Source organism: Macaca fascicularis, chromosome 8 (genome assembly GCF_037993035.2).
Source record: "Macaca fascicularis isolate 582-1 chromosome 8, T2T-MFA8v1.1".
Classification (NCBI taxonomy): domain Eukaryota; kingdom Metazoa; phylum Chordata; class Mammalia; order Primates; family Cercopithecidae; genus Macaca; species Macaca fascicularis.
In genome coordinates this window covers 21,627,577-21,650,916 of record NC_088382.1, presented here as the reverse complement: position 1 = coordinate 21,650,916, position 23,340 = coordinate 21,627,577, and the positions used below count along the sequence as shown (strand labels likewise).

At 39.6% G+C, this 23,340-nt stretch overlaps 1 protein-coding gene across 8 annotated transcripts in view; it reads left to right on the top strand.

Moving 5' to 3' along the window:
• Nucleotides 1-23,340, top strand: part of PSD3 (pleckstrin and Sec7 domain containing 3) — a 554,389-nt gene that overhangs the window by 499,401 nt on the left and 31,648 nt on the right. For all 8 annotated transcript variants that reach the window (XM_045398994.3, XM_005562705.5, XM_015454524.4 and 5 more), the window contains 2 exons: nt 16,623-16,780; nt 19,257-19,401. In XM_045398994.3, coding sequence (XP_045254929.2) covers nt 16,623-16,780; nt 19,257-19,401 — 303 coding nt within the window. The remainder of the gene's footprint in view (nt 1-16,622; nt 16,781-19,256; nt 19,402-23,340) is intronic.

The following is a 23,340-nucleotide window of genomic DNA, read 5'->3' as shown; positions in this document are numbered from 1 at the left end:
AGGAAAAGACTGTTTAAATCTATGTGGAATCAGAATATAACACAGTTTTGGCATCTTATTCTTTTCACTCTCTATATTATAAACAGTTTCTTATTAAAAGGTTTTTAGAAACATTTTTGCTTTTCATCAATCTGGTATTTGGTGACTGTGAAATGATATATAATTATGGTTTTGTTTCTTCTGTCCTTAGATCATTTATAAACATACTCATTGTTAAATGCTTGTAGTATTTTTTGTTAAATAGATTTCTCATAATTTAGCCTTTTCCCCACTTTCAGACATACTTTTTTTTAGTTTTACATTCATAAATAACACTACACACACACACACACACACACACACATGTGCACATATCTCTTTATTTTCTTAAGATTCCTAGGGGTGTCATGGGGCACATGGTAGGAACTGTTTACAGTTCTGAAAACATTTTTCTAAATTACCTCTAGAAAGATTATACCTAATTTCATTCCTTACAGAAGTTTGTGACAACATGTCTGTTTTCAGTATATTATTGACATACGGATATTCAGAGGAAAGGATCTGAAAGGATTCATTTTGAACTTTTTGTTTTTGTGTTTGTCCACAAACACGTCCTTCCACGCTTTCCACACTACTGTAGTTGCCTTTCCACACCTGTGTTTCTCTGGAAAAGAGGCCTCCCTTTGATTTACCATCCACAGTACTGAATCAGATGGTGACCCCTCATAGTATGCACACTTGCACCGCTGAGATGATCAGCTGCTTTGGAATGAAGATTGGGAAGGAATACATTTGATTTACTGTTATTTTAAATGTTTCAAAATATTATAATAATGCCATACATAAGATTGAAAGAATTACTCTTTTTTAAAACTAGCCTTCCTTAGTCTACCCATATCTTTATTTAAAGGACTTTAACTATACTTCAACTATACTATATCTTTTTTGCCTTTGTTTGTTGTTGCTGTTGTTGTTTTGTTTGCTTGTTTGTTTTTGTTCTTTACAAAAGTTTATTCTTAAATGTTCAACAGGTTCCAACACAGCACTTCATTTTAGCTGTAGGTGGCAAAAGATATTATGGCAGGGAATACAGATGCTTAAGAATGGAAGGCAAGGGTCACCATCACCTCAGACACAAAGAACAACTTTTGGCCAGATTTCTTAAATCAACGTTTTGAGCAGGGGACCCTTGCCCACAGCCTTTGCTTTCAGCTCCTCGAATGTCTTTGTCTTTTCTTTTTTTGTTTCTGCTTGGAAGCCTTTTCCTCCTCATTCATCTCCTTGGCTCATTTTAGGACTGCTTCTTGCCACTTTCATGACTGGATCTGGTGCCTCCCACCCCTTCTCCAGACCCTGCCTCTGGAAACCCGTATCTTTCATTAACATTTTGCATATTACCAGAGCAACTTTGTAAACAACACTTTTATAATTATTTCTGGGTTTTTTTGTTTTAATCTGAACTGTTTTCAAGTGTCCAGATTAGGAAGGACCATATCTAACACAAACCCTTTTGTCATCTTCCTTTTGGAATACATCAGGTAAGGAATATTTTTTTTTTTTTTTTTTGAGGCGGAGTCTCGCTATCTCGCCCAGGGTGGAGTGCAGTGGCCGGATCTCAGCTCACTGCAAGCTCCGCCTCCCGGGTTTTTACGCCATTCTCCTGCCTCAGCCTCCCGAGTAGCCGGGACTACAGGCGCCCACCACCTCGCCCGGCTAGTTTTTTGTATTTTTTAGTAGAGACGGGGTTTCACCGTGTTAGCCAGGATGGTCTCGAACTCCTGACCTCGTGATCCGCCCGTCTCGGCCTCCCAAAGTGCTGGGATTACAGGCTTGAGCCACCGCGCCCGGCCGGTAAGGAATATTGGAGCATGGAATGCTTTACCTTGGACCATGATCTCTTTGTGGGAAAATAGCCTTTGTAGAAAGAGGTATGGAGTTAGTTGAAACCTAAAGATCACAAAGTAAATGATTTGCCGCATCCTTCTAAAATTCTCACATTACTTTGAGGGTCATGACAAGGGAGAAATGGAAGCAATTGTTGATACTTGGAGATTATCCATGCTCTTAGGTGGCTGGATATCTTGTATTGTCTTTATTTTCCTATGGAGTCGGCACAGCTTCTAGTTTGTAAGTCAGCTACTCTTCCCTCTGCCAGATCAGCATGTGTGTGCATGCTGGGCCCACACTGGTCCTTTTAGCTGCCCTTGTCTCTGCAAGGAAGAACCCTTTGAAATTAAATTTCACATATCACAGCTGTTTCCCCAGCACAAATTCCATTCTCTTGGCTCACTTCTTTATTTTGTCTAAAATCTCTGGAAGGGGCATAGCTGTCTTTGGCAAAACCATTTCTCTGAATACCTAGCCACCGGATTTCCACCCACTCCGTCTCAGGGTGGGCCTGGGAAGAGAAAACTATTCTCACATTCAACATTTGAGAGGAGTGATGCAAAGGAAGATGCTGTTTCGAAGTTACCAGCTCTTTCTACATCACTGTCCTCTTCCTCAGATCAATGTATTGGGAGTTTGAGTCATCAAGATAGAGAATGGGTTAGTATTGACAAGGGAACAACTTTGTAAACTTTGAAGCTTCAGCATCAGCTTGGATTAGAGCTCCAAGAAGGATGGTTCTCTAGATTTATGATAGCTCTGGAGTGTGGCAAATGTGCGTGTGGAGAAAGTTGGGTGAAATTGCTTTTCTAAAGAGAAAAGCCTGGCACTAAGGAAATTATACATTTATGAAGAGTGAAAAGTAGAATCATGGGCTATTGTTCAGGTTGCTATTTCAGTTAAATCATAAGAATGCTAGCATAGCTGTACTGTCTACTTATGATGAGAATAAGCCTGCAAAAGGGTGGCCATGTTTGATAACCAGTCTCCACTCTCTTCTTATTGTTGTTAATGCTCTTTTTTAAAAAATCAGAACTAATATCTATTCCTAGAAACTTTGCACAGATCCTAGAGACTAATTCATCAATCAATGGAAACTTCAACTTCACAGTTCTGGGTCTTGTATAGCTATATCTACCTGGTTGTGTAGTTTCTATCTGATTCTATAGTTTCTTCCTAATTTGTGAAACTAAAAATTAAAAAGGTAGGTAGACTGTACAAGAAGGAAGACCTTATGGGCATCAACATCTGGAAATGCCACTCCCTGTTACATTAATAGAGTACTGCCCACTGTTGAGGAGAACTTTGCATCAGAGTGTCCTTTGGAGTATTGAGCCATCCACCTACCTCAAGCAAGAGTTTGAGGTAGTTAAACTTCTTCCCCTTGCCCAGATTGTAGCATGTGTTAAGGGCTAATCCTGGTGATGTGTGCATCCTGCAGTGGGTTACTAATGTCACATTGCTAATTAATCTTTCCCCCTAGTTGGAAGCCTAACCTACCAGCACGTGATAGCAGATGCTACACGAAAAGTAAATTGTATGATTGCAAGCTGGTTTGGGGTTTCTACAGTTTGGGTTTTATATCCTGCCAAAGCCATTTATCACATCAGGTGCTGTGCAAAATTCTAGGCTTCCGAAGATGACTAAGATACAATCCCTGGCTACGTAGAGCTCACAAAACAGGAGGAAACAGATAGACTGAGCATTCAGTAAGCAATGAGATGGATTAATAGAGGTGCGGAAACATCTTCCTGAAGAAGTCCGCCTAAGCATACTTACAAAGGTCAGAGGATGCATCCCTGAGGAGTTAACATGACTTGAACTGATGCCTGAAGGATGAGCAGGAGTTTGCCAGGCACGCAGGCGAGAAAAAGCATTTTAGCCAGAGAAGGGTGAAAATAGCAGATTTGAGAGAATGTGGCATATTCAAAGAATGGCAAACTACTTTTTACATTTGCATTATAGGCTAGAGGGGGAGTAGCAAGCAGTAGAAAGATGATGAAAAATTACGTTTCAAATGATGAAGATATCATGAAAATTAAAGAGGTGGTATCATAGTGTCTTAAACTTTCCCTTTTACAAAAGAAGCTGTTTTCTTCCCTCAAGGAATTTCAAGCTCTTTGAGTCAGAGGTCACTGCCCCTCCCACCTATACTCAGGTACTCAAAGGACTTAGATGGCATAGTGTCCCCCATGCTAAGCAGCCCTCCTCACAGAACCTGTGTGGGGCATGTGCCCTACGAGTGCCACATTGTTCTCCCCTGTGTGCTCTTAGGATGCCAGTATTTACACTCCTAGGATTCTGGTATAGCAGAAATGTCTCTCCTTCTTCTTCTTCCCTTCTTCAGCCAGTCCCCCACTATTTGGGTGAGGGGAGAGGAGAAAAAGCCCTGGCCCGAAGTTCGTGTAATTCAGTTTGACAAAGGCTCACTCATTTAGCCTCTTACGTAAAACAGGGGCTTTGCCAGAGATGGCGATGCACAGATCCCAGGATCCAGCTTCTGTCCTTAAGGGCCTCACTAGCACACTCAGGTTCTACATCCATTCTCTCTTTCTCCACACTTTTCTACTCCATATACATTTCTCAGCATCAAGGATTCCTGACCGAGGGCTTCCAGTTAACTTCCTTCCTGAGTGTCCTCCATTTTCCCTCTGCGGCTGCCAGTGTCTTGGCCTTCGGGATAAATGAGGGGTAGCATTGCCTGAGACAGAAGGTAACAGGGCCTCTGCTTCCCTGTTTAAATGAATCAAATTGGTCTTCGAAAGAAATCATAACGGCTGGCAATTCCAACCATTCCATAAGTCCATAATGGCTGGCTTTAATGACCACTTTCCCTTGACTGTAAACACATATATACCACACACATACACAAACCACCCCCTCAGCCACTGGAATAACATTCTCTTTAGGGCCTCATTTCATTATCAGTTGCTCATCAGTTACTTTAAGGCTTTCACCAAGACTTCTCAACTATATAATAGCGTATAATGATTTTTACCCATATAGAGCAATTCAAGAATAATTCAATTCGCATTTCCTCATTACAAGTAGAGAGTAATAGTAAAGGCTTTCCCCGTCCAAAACACAAATAAACAAAAAAAGTCACAATAGTCATCAGAAGGAAAACTAGGCACAGCTGAAATTACACAGGAGCGAGTGCCAAGTCCTCATGGTCTCCATTCGCTCAACCTCTTTCCTCTTTCACTACTCCCATCCCATCCAAAGTGGCTCTTCAGTACTCTTCCAAAAGAACAGTCACACGTTGAAGACTATGAAGAGTCATACTCCAGGAAGTAGACATGCCTTGTCAAACTCCAAGTCTGTCACTTAACTAATTGCTGATTTGGAGCAGTTAATTATCCTCTCTAAGCCTCAACTCATTTATCTATAAAATGAGGGGAAATGATGTTGCATAGTTGATATAAAGAAATGATTAAATACATGAAAACACCTGTTGCTCAGTAGGTTAATAGTAAATATTGGTTCCCTTCCTGATGACTCTTATAAGAAATGAGAGTATTTTTTCTTTTAGTCCTTTCCTGATTCTTATTCATCTCATAAGGAATAAAGTGTCTGGTGTGACTGGGCACAGTGGCTCACACCTGTCATCCCAGCACTTTGGAGGCTGAGGTGGGTAGACTGATTGAGCCCAAGAGTTCAACATCAGCCTGGGCAACACGGCAAAACCCCATCTCTACAAAAAATACAAATATTAGCCAGACATGGTGGTGCTTGCCTGTGGTCCCAGCTACTTAGGACGCTGAAGCAGGAGGATTGATTGAGCCCGGGAGGCAGAGGTTGCAGTAAGTCAAGACTGGGTCATTGCACTCCAGCCTGGGTGACAGAGTGAGACCTTGTCTCAAAAATAAAATAAAAATAAAGTGACTGGCTTTATTCCGACCTTATTTTCCTACCTTTTCACACTCTTCCTACAACAGTTTGTGTATGAAATGATTAAGAGTTAGGCCTTCTCAACCATCAAAAAAAGGGCCTGTAGTTTCCCTGATACCTTTAATGAAAAATAAGTAATTTCTTCTACCTTTGTTTCCACTTCAGATCGGAGACAAATGCCTCTATAAATCCTCCTAGCAATAGTGCTAGGCAAGGCAGAGGGCTTCGTGTTCTGGAGCTAGAGATGCGGCATAAACACTGGTCAAAAATACCCTCTCCCCCCTATTTCTCATTCCTTTACACATTAATTATATATATGACATGACTTCTGCATACTTGGCTTCTAGTTGGAGGAATTTTACCAAAGATCAGGCACATGCCTCCTCTCCCTCTCCCTCCCACCACCTTAACCCTGGAGATTTTGATACTCCCTTTATGAAAAAATAAGCCATAGACTCTGTATACCCATTCCATATGGCAAAAATATGAAACAAATAAACACAAGGAGCCCCCCCCCCACCTTGTTGAAGAGACATTTAAGAGCCGTATTCCTGTATTAAAGAAAGCCCACATAGCCCTGCAGATCATTTCTGTATATTTCGTATCTAAAAGAATAACCACTCCAAGATCAGAGCATTATACATCACAAATGTAGGAAATGGCTTGGCAGATTGCCTGAGCCAGCTTGCTTCATTGGCCATTTAACCAGAAATAAGACTGGTTTGTTAGTGTAATAGTTTGTAGGTTACTTCTTGCATCTGAGCTTCACAACCTTATTGGAGGATACTGTTCCCATTTTTTAAATTAAAAGCCTGGCATTCTAAAGTTCATTAACCTACTCGGTATTGTAAGGATGGTGCTAGCCAAGCTAGTATTTTTTCCGTTAGTCTCTTCTTGAGTAAATATGAACGCTTTAGTGTGAGACCCTTGCAATTACTGGAAGTTTAAAATGCTGTTGTGGGGGCCGGGTGTGGTGGCTCAAGCCTGTAATCCCAGCACTTTGGGAGGCCGAGGCAGGCGGATCACGAGGTCAGGGGATCAAGACCATCCTGGCTAACACGATGAAACCCCGTCTCTACTAAAAAAATACAAGAAACTAGCCGGGCGAAGTGGCAGGCGCCTGTAGTCCCAGCTATTCGGGAGGCTGAGGCAGGAGAATGGCGTGAAACCGGGAGGCGGAGCTTGCAGTGAGCTGAGATCCAGCCACTGCACTCCAGCCTGGGCGACAGACCAAGACTCTGTCTCAAAAAAAAAAAAAAAAAAAAAATGCTGTTGTGAGGAGAGGTCTCTGTTACGGCTTCGCCCAGATTCAACTAACTTGGCCACTGCACAGCAACTGTGCATTAACCTTCCCTTCAGCTTCTGACCTGAGTAAAGACTGATGGGTTTGTCCTCACTCTGGTTGCACTTCCCTGACTCCAGCCACTCTTTCACTGCAATATGAGACTTTCCACTCTTTCACTGGAATATGTCTTGTATCTTCTATTATTTGAATAGGTAAACTTTGAGATTTTCAAACATAGACCTTTCTCAGGTGTGTTGTTCCCAGAAAGCATGAAATATGTGGAAGTGTTGGCATCCTGTTTTATATCTCTCAGATTGACACTTAAAATGTGGCTCAAGTGTCCAATATCGGCTGAACTTTGGCTAGTAAACTACCTTTCTGATACAGAGGGCCATAAATTTACGTAGGAAGCAAGTCAATCATGAGTGCATATATAAGATCAGGACTTTGCCCGCTTTTTAGAATGTTACACACTGGAGATGTGATTGTGAGCAAGGTGCAGTGCTCAAAGGAGCTCTCTTCTTTATTCTGAAGAAATTAACAAATAAAAGGCCAATTCAGTGCAATTTGAGAAATGCTGCGAAGAGAGGAGGGTGCCATGGAAACACATCTGGAAGGGCACTTAACATGAGCAAGAGAGGGGAAGATGGTGAAAGAGTTCATGAAGAAAGCACTGTTTAACCCCACACTTAAAAACACAAATAGATGTTAGTCATATAAGGGAACTCAGAGATAAACCTGTATGGATACTTAGATGTGATATAGCCTGTATGGGGAATTACAGGTTCAGTGGTGTTTGGGGTGGAAGAGCCTAGAAAACCATGTTAAAGAGTTGAGACTTTATCTTAGAGCAGTTGGAGCTATCACATATTTTAAATGGGGAGTGACATGATTATTTTACTTGATTTTTTTTGAAACTAGGTCTCTGTTACCCAAGCTGGAGTGCAATGGCAGGGTCTCGGCTCACTGCAGCCTTGACCCCACCCAGGATCAAGCAGTCCTCCAACTTCAGCCCCCTGAGTAGCTGGGACCACAGGTGTGCACCACCACACCTGGCTAATTTTTCTATTATTTATAGAGATGGGGTCTCACTTTGTTACCCAGGCTGGTCTTGAATTCCTCAACTTAAGCGATCCTCCTGCCTTGGCCTCCCAAAGTGCAGGGATTATAGGCATGAGCCACCACACACAGCATCCATATTTATATTTTAAAAAGATCAGTCTGGGCCAGATGCGGTGGCTTATGCCTGTAATCCCAGCATTTTGGGAGGCCGAGGCAGGTGGATCGTGAGGTCAGGAGTTCGAGACCAGCCTGACCAACATGGTGAAACTCCATCTCTACTAAAAATACAAAAATTAGTCAGGTGCGGTGGCATGTGCCTGTAGTCCTAGCTTCTCAGGAGGCTGAGGCAGGAGAATTCCTTGAACCTGGGAGGCGGAGGTTACAGTGAGCCGAGATCTCGCCACTGCACTCCAGCATGGGTGACAGAGCAAAACTCTGTCTCAAAAAAAAAAAAAAAAAAAGATCAGTCTGGCTGCAGGATGGAGAATGACTTAGAAACAGGTTCTATCAAAGACGTAGAGACCAGATTAACTTGAACGAGAGCAGGGGTAAGATGGAGGGAGAAACATAGTTCTACTTGGAGAGTTTAGTTTGAGGTGTTGAATTCAGGGTATGTGAAATAATAAATGGATGTGTCCAGTAAGCAATTATGCATACTCTGATCTGGAGCCAATCAAGGGGCCAGAAATGCAGATCTGAACAGTCATTAACAGTGAATTGATAATTTAAGCCATGCAAGTAGATGATGTCACTCCAAGAGTGAGGAGAAGATAGAGGACAGAGCCAATGGACCAGATGCTCATATGTGCCCTTGGAAGAAGAGACAGCGGAGGAGCCTGTGTGATAAGTCAGAGAGAAAACGGGTACCACAGACGTTAAGAAATGTTTGAAATGTGCCCTGTCATGAAAAGGTAAGATAGGGAATTGGAGAGTGCCATGTGAATTCAGCAAGTAGGATGTTGTCGATAAAGCAGTTTCAGTGTGGTGGTGAGTATGGAAGGCCAATTGGAGAGTTGAGGATGCAGAGGCAGAGAGGACACAGACAACTGCTCTCGAGAAGCTCGCCCAGAAGTTTCCAGTTTGATCCACTCCACTCCTCTTTTTCTCATATTCCCCTTCCTGTGACTTTTGAAAGTAACAAGTCCCCAGCGTCTGTCTCATTTCCACTGAATCTCTTTTCTTTCCTGATATTGCTTTAACTCCAAAGTAAAATAAGTCCTTGTCTTTGTTCCTTTCCCCCAGACAGTTTCTTACATTATCCAGAACTCTTGTTTTGCTTCTCCGGGTTACACACAGTCTGCCTTATCACCATTTGCCTCATTTTCTTTTCTGGCCCCTTACTTAATGTTACTTACTCACATTTGCCTTTCACTTTCAAGCAAAGAGTAAATCCACAGAGCATAATGATAGTCATGTCAGATCCCTTTACAAAATGTCTTGTTGGGAGCTATGTGAGAAATAAACATAGCATCTAGTCCCTGAAAACACTTGTCCTGACAGTGTGGAGGAGAAGACCAGTATTATGCAGTGAATGGCTAGTGGACTCTTAAAATCAGCTCATGAAAAAGCACCAGTTAACATGATGCAAACCAAGTGTATAGGTGAGGGTTGGAGAAAACACTGGGTAAAGGGAATAAACTTGGGTGAATAATTCTTTCTAGTTTCTGTAACTCTCTGAGATAGAGCTCGTGATATACAACACCAGTATAGGGGATGATTTAAATATTTGCACATTTCAAAACTGTTCCAGAGTCCAGGTATCAGTCATGATCTGGCATAACAGAACATTTATGGTACAGTGTTTTTGTCTGTTCTATAGCTAAGTAAGAACACACTCCTATCTGTGTTTTCTCTATTGCTCTCAGTGCCCCTGAGCCCAAGAGTACCTAAAACAATGTATGCCCTATTGGTAGTTAATTATTACTATAGGAATGTAAAGTGCTCATGGAAGAAAGGACAAATATTATTTTAATGTAATACTCATAGTTCATATGTGCTTTAAAAATTAGAAATTGCTATGAATTGAGTGTGCGTTTTAATTGACATTAAAATCATGAAATTCCTGTTGGTTCTGATGATCCATCATTGTTGACATTTGGATAGTAACTTCATATCCACTTTGTTACTGAGTGAGTCATCTGCTAGCCAAGTGCTTTGACAAGCCTTTGCTATGACACAGCTTCAGAAGTTCTCTCTCAGTTTCTGTCATGGGCTTTGTGTCTGTCCCTGCCAGTCTCTGCTTCTCTCTTGAAAGTATTTTTGTAAGGCTTGTGATGTTATTCTTGTTCCAGTTCTGGCTGTTACAAAACTGAACTGCCCTGGAGATGATTGATGGAATGGTTCAGAGCAATGGGTGTAGGTGGCTGGTTAGTGCATGACAGTGAATTACTTAGAGTTCACCTCCTGATGATGGCAGTCTGCAGACCAGGCTCTCGAGAATCTCTCATGTTTTTTATCTTTAGAGCCTAGGAAACAACTGTTCAAACCTGAATTTCTTTACCTTTACCATGTCTTTAGAAGTGAAAAATCAGTTCATTATCTAAAATGTACATTTGCTGTCACAGATTAGGAACTGTGTCCTTGGTGCAGAATCATCTTTATTCTTTGGCTTACTCAGAAGAGAGATTTTGTTCCAGCTCCCTATATGTGGTTTTTGGTTTTTGTGTTTTGTTTTGGGGAGTTGTTTGTTTGTTTGTTTGTTTTGAGACAGAATCTCGCTCTGTCGCCCAGGCTGGAGTGTAGTGGTGCAATCTGGGCTCACTGCAAGCTCCGCCTCCCGGGTTCACGCCATTCTCCTGCCTCAGCCTCCGGAGTAGCTGGGACTACAGGCGCCCGCCACCATGCCCGGCTAATTTTTTTGTATTTTTTAGTACAGACGGGGTTTCACCGTGTTAGCCAGGGTGGTCTCAATCTCCTGACCTCATGATCCGCCCGCCTCGGCCTCCCAAAGTGTTGGGATGACAGGCGTGAGCCACTGTGCCCGGCCTGTTTGTTTTTTGACACAGATTCGCACTCTTTCACCCGGGCTGGAATGCAGTGGTGTGATCACAGTTCACTGCAGCTTTGACCTCCCAGGCTCAACCAATAGATTTTTTACAAGTTTAATTGGAAAAGCAGTTTTTGCAGTGTTGGTCGCATCAGGGGAGGGCTTGGTTCAGGCAGAGAAGGAAGCCACTGAAGAGTCAAGGCCTCCCAGACTGTGATGACAGCAACGACCCCGGAGCTGATGTGCCCAAGACTCTGGCACTCAGAGCAGGCCCGTCTCTGTCCTGGTCTCCGGTTGCCCCTTCTGCTTTCTTGTGAGCTCATGGCGTTTTTATTTCCTTTTGTGAAACTGCTGGTTCTGTGCTCTTTTACATGTTGAAATAGCTATTAGGACGAAGCCGAATGATTTTTAGAAAGACACTTAATCAGACATACTTAGCATTTTTTAAAAAAGATAGTCATCAAATTATGAAAAACGTTTTTAATGCCATTTTCAAAACCATGAATTAATAGACAATTTAGGACCCAGCTTCCTTTAATTACTAACATTTTTATTTATTTCCATGTAGCTCCAAGTAACAATGTGGTCTCCCTTCCCTTTTTATGTTCTCTCAGTGGAAATCAAGACCATTTCAACTTTGTTGAAAATTGTTTTAATTACATGTAGCTATTTTGCCTATTTAATGAGGCATGAAGTAAATAATATATTGAAAACTGGAGTCTTGAATATGCTTTTCAAATAGATAAGAATTTTAATTACAATTTGGTCATTTTCCAAATTGTAGTTTATCTTACCTGAAAGTACAGTTTTTCAGACTTGATGCCAATTTTTTTGTACATATGTAGATGATTTTTATGTTAGTGTGTTAAGATTCCACTTCACAAGAGGTTTAATTAACAAGCTTCTTAGGGAAAAAAAACTTTGTATTTCATGCTTTAAATAAATTTAAAATAAATGGCATTGTGAAATCACATTCTTGGTGCTTATTGGGACGGTGGAGTGATCCAATGAATCCTATTACATAAAACGATGTAGATTGCAGGGAACACGAAAGAGTAACATGTTTTTAGTCATCAATTTCACCCCTCATTTATTTGAGAAAATGGATAGTAATTAGATGTCGTGGAGCATTTTCTTTTCTTACAGAAAACTTCTTGATTGGATTTATCTTGCTCACTCTTTCACATTTAGTTTGCACAGCAAATAGTCCTTGTTTTGAAATGGTTTGATTACAGTAATTTATCCCTTATTTCTTCCTTCCCAATTCTACCGTTTAAACACTGTCTTCTCCTTCAGTGAAAAATAAAGATGTCAGAATGAACTTGGTAGGATAAAGTCATTTTTTTAATCCAACTGTCAACCCTAATGTTGTGTGTGTTGTGTGTGTGTGTGTGTGTGTGTGTGTGTGTATGTGCAGTTGGAGCTTTATTTTTCTAGTAGGAATTCAATATGCTGAAAATATTTTAAAGTTTGTATTTTGCCTTTTTAAGAAAAAAATGGTAAAATTGTATTATCAGCTAGAAAAGTGGAAGCTTCTTAGACTTAAAATTTTTCAACTTCAGTTTAGCCCTAATTAAATAGATCCTGTCTTCCACTGATGCCCCATGTAGTGTTTTCCTTCCAATGTAAGGTAATCTGGCAGTGTATATTAGAGTTTTGGAAACTGCCTTGGAATAGAGTCCTCTTTTAAAATAATTGTACAGTTCTTCCAAAGTGACGATTACTGTTAGCTTTTTCCTAGGTCTGTAATAAATGTTGCATTAAAAATTTTTTTTGCATTTTTAAGAGCAGTCTAAGAATGTCATCCTTTGAGCTTGGTTTTAAATGAAGATATCAGCAGATAATATATTCGAAGAATATTTATAGTGGCTCCAAATGAGACAGTCTAAGTCATTCAATAGTAATAGCTACCAATTGATTTTGTGTTTCGTATTCACCTATAGCAGTTTGTTAGACATTGTGATATAAATGTGGAGTTGAAACCATCCCAACGGTTACATAGAAGGGCATGCAGAACAGGGGATAGCGAAGTAATGACCAGAGAGGTAGGAGAGAAACCAGGAGAATATCATGACAAAAAGCCAAGGAAGAATTTCAGAAATCAGGGAGATGTAAAAGAATTGTAGGTTGGCACTGGATGCAACCATAGCTGGAGACCTTAAATCCGTCTTAGCTACAGTCTGCACAAGTATGTTTATTACTTTTGTCAGCAATTATCAACCCAAGTAATGATCACATAAGGGAGAATAAGGGTGGGACTTTTTAGTTTCAGACTGGATGGATAAGAAAAGTAAGGCATAACCTAGCAAAAAATCCTGAATTCTAAGATTAAAGGAAAACCTGTATGTGATTCCTAGGAGAAAAAACAAGAAAAAGAGAAAATAATCAGATTGGCATTGGACTTGTACTAAACTGGAAACTAGAAGGTGGTAGAATCTCCAGACGATAAGTTAAACAAGTGAAGAAGGCTGCAGCCTTATGTTCTATATCCAGTTCTATACCTATCAAAGAAATGAAAGATACTTGAGGATAAGAATAAAACAGTATACCACCTACCTAAAGAAAATACTTCAGAGAAGAGAAAATAGCAAAGTTATGAGAGGAGAGAGGTCAAGATGGAAAAAAGAAAGAAGCAGGTGAGCAAGGAAACACAGATGCGGTTAAATATATGAGGGGAGACTCAGAATGTATAATCTAAATTCAAAATAAGGTTTCTTGAAACAGAAAATGCATAACACGATAATTTTAGTAAGATTGCAGAACAAAACATTTTTCAAAGTCTTGTTGATGTGGGTGAGGAATAGATAAATAGAGCATTTTCTTAAAAGAAAGACTCTTTTAAATTTCCATCGTATATGACTAAGCATTTAACAGGATAAAGAAGAACATTTTAAGTATTAAGTGGCACATAGTTATAAGGAAGGTGATAGTTATAAACCTAAATGCACCAGACAACATAGCAACGAAAATATATATTAAAAAGCTATCAGAAATGCAACAAGAACTTGAAATGGAAACAGTTAATATACTTGTCTGAAGGGGATAAACTAGTAGAAAAAATGCTCTAAGGGCAGAGGAACTGAGTCAGTAAACTTGAATATAAATACACATTCATCCCTCAAAGAATAAATTTTTTGTATGCTTATGCAACATTAACAAAAATCAAACATGTGATTGGCCACAAGAAAAACCTTACCAAATTTGGGAAAAATAGATTTTCTAGACCATATTCTCTGGTCATAAACCAATAAAATTATGAATATATAATAATATATAACTAAAATTTTGCCTTAAATTTGAGAAACACATTCTTTGAGGTTGCTAAGATTAAAGAAGGGATAAAAATTAAAACTACAAACTATCTAGAAAGCATTGAAAAAATACTCTTCATTCCCAAACTCTGCTACGCAGTGTAACCCATACTCAGAGGAAAAATTGTAACCTTAAATTCTTTCTTAACCGAAGGAGAAATATGGAAAATAAAAGAACTAGGTAATCATCTTAAGAAATTCAAACAACAATAAAATATTAATTCAAAGAAAATAGGGAAGAGGAATTAAGATAAAAGCTTAAATCATGGACCTAGAATATAAAAAAAAGGTACACACAAATTTCTAGGCTAACCTTTGTGCAAACTCAGTCATTTGTGTGTTAGGGGATCAGTATGCATGGAAATGGAGGTGGCATATAAATTCCCTAAAGTGATTTTGGCCCTCATCATTTCTCCTCATTCCAGTTATTTACCTACCTCATGTTTTTGTCTGGAATCTAAGTTACACCACATGGAGAGCCAGATATGCAGGGTTCTGTTATAGCGTAATTATAAGGCTGGAGGGGTTTTGTAGTCATGCTACCTCTAGTTGAAATTCCTACTCTAATGAAAATTTCCCTGGAAGGAGATTTGTGAATATTTGGAATGCTAAATTACTGAGAAAAATCTCATTTAAAAAAACGACAAGACAGATCTTAAAACGTAACTAGATTATAGTTTTATGAATTACTGGGAATTATGTAACAGGTACATATAAATATCTTGTATTTAATTTTTTAAATTCTCCTTTATTCATCATACCGCTCTAGAAGACTGTCATTGTCAATAGCAGTTGTTAACCTCGGAGGCTTAATAAAGTAAGACTTGTTGCAATCCCAAAGTAACAGTTTTGTCATTTAATATTATAAATGTGGATAATCTTTATATTACAGCTGGTATTTACATCTTATTGTAGAGGGAAAACCTTTGCCTCACAGCATTGTCACATTAAAGATTATTTTTGACTCAGTTTGAATTGATGGCAGTAGTACATTTGAACTGCTTGTTTTGTGGAGGGGATAAATGAAAGGGAGGGCAATTATGGAGGACTATCATTGTTTTTCTGAAAATTGGTAAAAGCAGACTGATAAGAAATCAGACGATGTCGTTCTTTAGGCGTTTACTGCTAATTAGAAGGTGATGTGGTGTGTGTGTTCGGGGGTACATGTGTGTGTTTTACAGAAGAAATCCAAGTTTAGCGTCATATCTTGTTTTTGATAAAATATGGGAAGGAGGAAGGGGGGCCTTAAACTCTAGAAAATATCTAACAGTTTGTAGCATATGCATTTACCTATTTTTCAATTTTATGATAACAAGCTAAGCTTTCACCTGATTATTACATTGATTTTCCTCTTTTCTTTCATCAGAAGAGCTGGAGTAATCATTTTACTTTACTATTCATTTTTCTTTTGATAGTATAAGTCTAAACAGGCCAGTCACAGTGGCTCACGTCTGTAATCCCAGCACTTTGGGAGGCCGAGGCAGGTGGATCACCTAGGTCAGGAGTTTGAGACTTGCCTGGCCAACATGGTGAAACCCCGTCTCTACTAAAAGTATAAAATTAGCTGGGCGTGGTGACACATGCCTGTAATTCCAGCTACTTGGGAGGCTGAGGCAGAAGAATCACTTAAATCTGGGAGGTGGAGGATGCGGTGAGCCGAGATCGTGCCATTGCACTCCAGCCTGGGCAACAAGAGTAAATCTCCGTCTCACCAAAAAAAAAAAAAAAAAAAAAAAAAAAAAAAAAAAAAATTAGTCTAAACAGAAAGTAACAGGTAGTATCTTTAGAGCAAAGAACACAATAGCATTGTTTTTACCCTCTGTATAATTCTGTTGACAGTTATCTGTAAGGTGTTGCTTTTATCCATTTAATCCTGAAACCAAATCACACTGTTGGTCCAAGTCTCATTTCTGTTCACTATAAAATGCGTATGATAGATATTTCTGCCTTTGGCCTTACTTAGTTATTTACCTCAATTATTATATATCAGTTTTTTAAAAATGCCTCTTGGGTAGATGTACTTTCTCATTCTCAGCAAATTTTTCAAACAACATGATGTTCTATAGCATTTATAAGGTTATTTTTAATCACCATTCGTTTCACTTTTTTCATTCACTTATTTGAATTTTCTAAAAACTTTTTTTTTAGTTTTTGCTTTTAAAAATTTAAGTTGAAATCTGATCGTGATTTTTGCCTTTATTTTCTTTGTATCCATCTGTAGGACGAATACAAGCCAGAAAAGGCCTTGTCTGAAGAGGACTTGAAAAACGCTGTGAGTGTGCACCACGCATTGGCATCCAAGGCCACGGACTATGAGAAGAAACCAAACGTGTTTAAACTTAAAACTGCCGACTGGAGGGTCTTGCTTTTTCAAACTCAGTATGTTTTGTTGGTTTTTATTTGATTTTGTGTTTTAGTTCACTTAGCACCACTTTGTACCAAGGAATAAAATCAAGTTCTGCATGGGAGATTGTTTGAGTTGGAATCAAAGTCATGAACTGCTTTCATTAGCGAAGTAACTGCCCAAGATGATTAGAATTAAAAAAAAAAAAAAATAGAAACCCAGGATTTACATGTTTGTCTGTTACATAGTAGCCCTTTGACTTTTAGTCAGCCACTTACCATCTCTAGAATTCAGTGTCCTCATCAATAAAATATGAGGGTTTTAGTAGACAAGTTCTATCACAAAATGAGTAAAATAGACCTGGATAACACCATTTCTCTAGCTCTTTCTCCTACCACATAGTTTAACCTCTGAACCTCGGCTCGTCACTAGTGGAGGGGATAATGTTTATCTTACAGAGTTCTAGTGAGGAGTCCGTGAGATAAGTGTATATAATACCTCACACAGTGCTTGGCACATAGGAACTGTTCAATAAATGTAAATGTTTATTTTATATTTTTGTTGCCCTTCTGAGCTCCAATAGTCCATAATTATACTAGAAGGAAAAGATGTCATTCTACTGTGAGCAAGGAAATGGGATGAATTGCCAGTTGTAGGAGGAAGTTGTAAGGAAACAAGTTGCCCCGGGTTTTTGAGTGTGGGAATGGGATGGTTAACATCACGCAGGGACCCATAGCTGGATGTATAATTGCAGCTATTAGGCATGAAGAAACTTTCAAATTATTCTATTCCCTGATTTCTTAAATCAAAAATACCAGATGTAATAACTAAGGAGATCTAATTACTTTGGACAGAATTGATGCAAAAAACAGTCCATTGAAATAATAATGGAGCCAGAGAGATCAGCCTAGAGAGGGTGCCGTGAGGAGCTGACATTTACCGTGGTCACAGGTTAGTTAGTGTGGTTTCTCTCAGAGTAACTGATGAAGGAAATGACTTTGGCTTTTTTTTTTTTTTTTTGACTTTTTATTTATTGATTAGGTGTATGGTAGATAATCTGTCCTGATTCATGATCATTTCTACCATTCATTTATGAGTTTACAAATATTTATTAACTGCTGTGAATCTTGGGCTTTCTGGATATAATGATACATAAATTAAAAATATCACATCAGATGATTTTCACCTCCTCTCAGGTGGGTTTTTTAAACAGTCTTATTGAGGTATGCTTTACATACCATAAAATATCACCAGTTTTAAACGTGCATTTCAATGATTTTTTGGCGTATTTACGGAATGGCTCAGCCATCACCACAATCCAGTTTTGAAACATTTCCATCACTCCAAAGAGATCCCCATGTACATTTTGTAGTCACTTCCATTCTCACCTCCAGCCCCAGGCACCCACTAATCTACTTTCGGCCTCTATACTATTGCCTTTACTGGACAATTCATATAAACAGACTAATATATTATGTGGTCTTTTGTGTCTGGCTTCTTTTATGTAACATAAAGCTTTGAAAGTTTATCCATATTGTAGTGTGTGTCAGTACTTTAAATTGCTAAATGCTATTCGGTTGTGTGCATTTACCACATTTTGCTTATGCATTTACTGGACAATTTGGATTGTTTCCCTTTTCTGACTCTTAGGAATGATGATGCTATAAACACTAACATACAAATCTTTGCATATCTGTATGTTTTCTTTTGAGAAGGAGTCTCGCTTTGCCACCCTAGCCTGGAGTGCAGTGGTGTGATCTCTGTTCACTGTAACCTCCACCTCCCAGGTACAAGCGATTCTCCTGCCTCAGCCTCCCAGGTAGCTGGGACTAAAAGTGCCCACCACCACGCCTAGCTAATTTTTGTATTTTTAGTAGAGATGGACTTTCACCATGTTGGCCAGACTGGTCTTGAACTCCTGACTTCAGGTTATCTGCCCACCTCGGCTTCCCAAAGTGCTGGGATTACAGGCATGAGCCACCGCGTCCGATGTTTCTATATGTTTTTATTTCTCTTGGATAGCTACTTATGAGTAGAATTGCTGGGTCATATGATAAATGCATAGTTAACTTTCGAAGAACCTGTCAAACTGTTTTCCAAAGTAGATAAATCCTTTTACCTTACGTCTACCAATACATTCCTCAGTTAGATTTTAAAATTAAACAGTACAATTAAAAGAGAGGAGTAAATTTTATAATTAATTTTTGGCCTAGCCTCATATCAAACAGAAAGAGTTTAATAAATATTTATTGTCAAGTGTTACTCGTTTTCCCCTTCTATTTCCTACGGAGAGAATCACAGTCTTGCACTGTGATGATCATAGCTTCCACACCTCTATGGTGATCGCCTAATGACAATGTTCATCTCTAATGAAGTTTCGTCAGGGATTAGTTGTACCAGAAGGAGCAAATGATTTTCACATGCCATTGCAAATCAGTAACGTGAAATAGGCAAAGTGTGATGCACTTAGACATCGCAATGTCCTAATATAAACGTATCTGTTTCTCATAGGAGCCAAGAAGAAATGCAAGGGTGGATAAACAAAATTAATTGTGTGGCAGCTGTATTTTCTGCACCACCATTTCCAGCAGCAATCGGCTCTCAGAAGAAGTTTAGCCGCCCACTTTTGCCTGCCACTACGACAAAACTGTCTCAGGTAATCATCTTGATAGTGCTTTGACCTTGGGAAAAAGTACTTTGGAAAGTAATGTGATCAATATTTGTCTTTGGATAGTACTCCTTGTTTTGGGGGCACATGAGAGACCTTGCCCTGTGATAGCATATTGTATAAATGGGGCAGAAATGGAGTACGCTGGGTTTTACACTTCGTGTGAGAAGCTGATGTAATTGAGTCTCAGTTAGTAGGACATATACTTTGATTTAGTTTCTAAAGTTTGTATTGGTTCATTATTAGCCATGCTTGATGTTTTGTTTGTTTTAACTACCAGCTCATAATCTGGCTTGGTAACACGCTTTTCTTTCATTCATTTATTAGCTCATTTTTATTGAGCATTTACCATATTCCAGGATGTGTTTAGTGCTAGGAATACAAAAATATTTTCAGGAATCCACGGTTCATAGTACAATGGGAAAGGGCCTGCCCTACCCCTCAGAGCGGAGCTGAATGGATCATTTGGATTTTCCAAGCTAATAAAGATAAAGTGTACCAGAACCCTGCTCCAAGTGTGTTTACATAAGCCTCCTTCTGTTGTCAGATTAATCTTACTAAAAGCCATATTTTATCAAGTCCTTTTTCACTTAAAATTCTTCTAAGGACACTGCCTACAAGCCAGGTTTGCTGATTTTAAATCTGTCTGCAGTACCCCCTTGCCATTGACTAGTTAAAGATTTTGGAAGCTACCTTTGATGCCTTTGTGAATTTCTCATTACATAGAGATAGTTTTATCTGACTATGATCGACTAAGTCTTGGTATTAACTAGCTCCCTACACATCTTTGATGTCATAAGATGTGTCCCATGGCAAGAGAGGGAGCGATTATCAATGATAATCCAGCGTGCTCTGGAGGTTCAAGGAAGGGACATTATCTAGCCTGGCCTTGGAGGTGAAGGAGGAAATGTGGTACCTCATGGGAAGCTTAAAGGATGAGAGGCAGTTAGGTGAGATGTGGGATGAGATAGGAGAATGAGCCAGCAGAGGAACGAAGGCCTAGAGAAGAGAGCACTGGATGGAGGAACCACACACAAGTTTTTAACTGTGACATGAGCAGAGTGTTGAGAATCAGCAAGAAATGCACCTCTGCAGAGGTCAGCAAAGGCCAAATCATGAAAGGCCTCTTTTGTCGTGTGTAGGATTTAGGATGCTTCAGTGGTTCCCAGCAGCCTCAAAATAATAGCTTTAAGGCCGGGCACAGTGGCTCACGCCTGTAATCCCAGCACTTTGGGAGGCCGAGGTGGGCAGATCACCTGAGGTCAGGAGTTCGAGACCAGCTGGCCAGCATGGTGAAACCCTGTCTCTAGTAAAAATGCAAAAATTAGCCAGGCGTGGTGGTGGATGCCTGTAATCCCAGTGACTCAGAAGGCTGAGACAGGAGAACTGCTTGAACCCCGGAGGCGGAGGTTGTAGTGAGCCGAGATCACGCCACTGTACTCCAGCCTGGGCAACAGAGCAAGACTCCGTCTCAAAATAATAATAATAACTTTAAGCAGGAGAGTAATTTGATCACATTTTTGCTTTAAAAATTATTCTCATTACAACATGAGGAACTGTTAGAAGACGACACTGGTATAAACAGAAAGGCCCTTTTTAAAGGAATTTTCAGTAATCCAGAGGAGATATAACTAAGATAGCTGTAGAAGAAATGGATAGTAGTGGAAATGCTTGAGAGACCTTGAAAGTATGGAATGGACAGTTCTGGTGGCTCATGGAAGTAGAGGAAACAGGCTGTCATTGTGGCTTGGACAGCTGGGGACTGTGGTGTCTGACTTACTTCTGGAGCCTCACCTCGCTGTCTCTTGATTTCCCCTCTTGCTTCTTAGACTCCTTTCTTGGATCATTTTCTTCTTTCTCTCTCCAAATGCTGCAGTGACCAGAGCTCAGAAGCAGACTAAGGCACTTGATAAGCAATTTTCCAAACAGTTACTTAGATTTAATACAAACAGGGAGAATGTTGTGCAAGAAATGGGGGAAAAGGTCCAGTAAAATTTAGATTAAAAATATGTCATATTTAGTGGCTGGGAGGTCGTTGGGTGTCTTAGTCCAATTTGTGTTTCTATAAAGGAATACTAGAGCCTGGGTCATTTATAAAGAAGAGAAGTTTATTTGGCTTACGGTTCTGCAGGCTGTGCAAGAAACATGGCATCAGCATCTGCTTCTAGTAAGAATCTCAGGAAGCATCAAAAGGTGGTAGAAGGGGAAAGAGAAACAGATGTGTCACATGGCAAGAGAGAGAGGAAGGGAAAGTGCCAGGCTCTTTTTAACAACCCACTTTCACTTGAGCTGATAGAGCAAGAACTACGTTATCATCCTAAGGGTGGCATCAAGCCATTCATGAGGGAACTACCCCCATAACCCAAACACCTCTTACCAGGTCCCACCTCCAACATTGGGGATCAGATTTCAACATGAGATTCGGAGGGAACAAGCATCCAAACTATATCATTGGATAACCTTAGCAAGACCAGTTTTGGTGGAGTCATGCGAACAGAAACCACATTGGCTTCTTTGATGGGGGAATGAATGGAAGGTAAAAAGGAAGTGGAGGAGGGGAATCTGCTCAAGTCTTGCCATAGTTATAAAAAACAGAAATACTAGTAGTAAGAAGGAGGAATCTGTGGTTTCAAGAAAGATTCTTCTGTTTTTAATTGATAATTATCATTAAGATATATTGAATGCTTACATGTAAGCATTACTTTTACTGTACAGTTCATACAGGACACAATGGCATTTAATTTTTAAGGATAATAAGTACACTACGACTTTAAGAGAAAGGGAATACTCTTATTGATGACCAGAAGATATGTTGGTGGACGTCTCCATCTATCCAACTAAAATATGAACTCTTAAAGCAAATGCATTTCTCTGCTTTAAATGTGGGTACTTAATATAAACAGCATACCACATAAAGCATATATCCTATAAAAGGTAAACCATATTACAGGACGTAAGGGGAGGGAAAAATTGAGTAACTAGATGCAAAAGAATACCTTCCAAAATTGAGTTTTGCTCTATTAATTTTACAATGGACTTTCCCATTGTTCTTTTTCAGTAGATTGGGTCTTTCTCACATTCAGTTCTATAAAAGATCCAGGGGAGAAGGTGAGTTGAGGGCTGTTAATAAGCATGTCATTCGTGGAAGATGTATGTAGCTTAGAGCAATATATGAGTGTTTCCTTGATTTTCGCTCACTGTAATATCTACAGTTGTTTACTTTATACTTTAAAAAATGTACTGCTTTCCTGTTTATCTAGGGACTGTATACTAGTAAGTGATATGCACATGAAAATGAATGTGTTCATCTGTTGGCGTGTTTTTACCAGAACAGGCAAGCAAACACATTTATCAGGGCAAGCACTCTTATTTCAAACAGATGACTTACCCTGGAACCAAAAATAGAATGCATAATTTTTTAAAACGTCTTCCTTCATTTTGGACATAAATCCACAGAGATACCAAAAAATGCATATGTAGTATCATCAGAGTTCTGGATTGAAGATTTTAAATAAGAAACTAATAACCAAAAAGAACTAGCCTCCAGTATCATGTAAGACGAGGTCACCATATCATTTCAGGAATTTAACTTATTTGGAAAGAAATGAGATGATCCCCACCCCCCCAATCCCTCCCGCCACCCCACTGAATTACATCACCCAGCACTTGCTTGGTGGGCCTCAGTTCTCCATCCAGAAAAATGAGATGGTTCTAGAATGTTTTTAAGGATTTTTCTATCAACAGCTCTGTATTATTTCTTTGCCAAGTCATAATGATTGTTTCTAAAGAGAACATTTTTACCTTTGAGAAACACATATGTAAAATGAAGCGTGTATTTGGAGTAGCCCCTGAGGCTCTTGGGGATATCTACGCTGGGGTCATAGTGCGCCTCCAGCAAATCCTGGAACGTGTCTGGCTGCCTTTAGG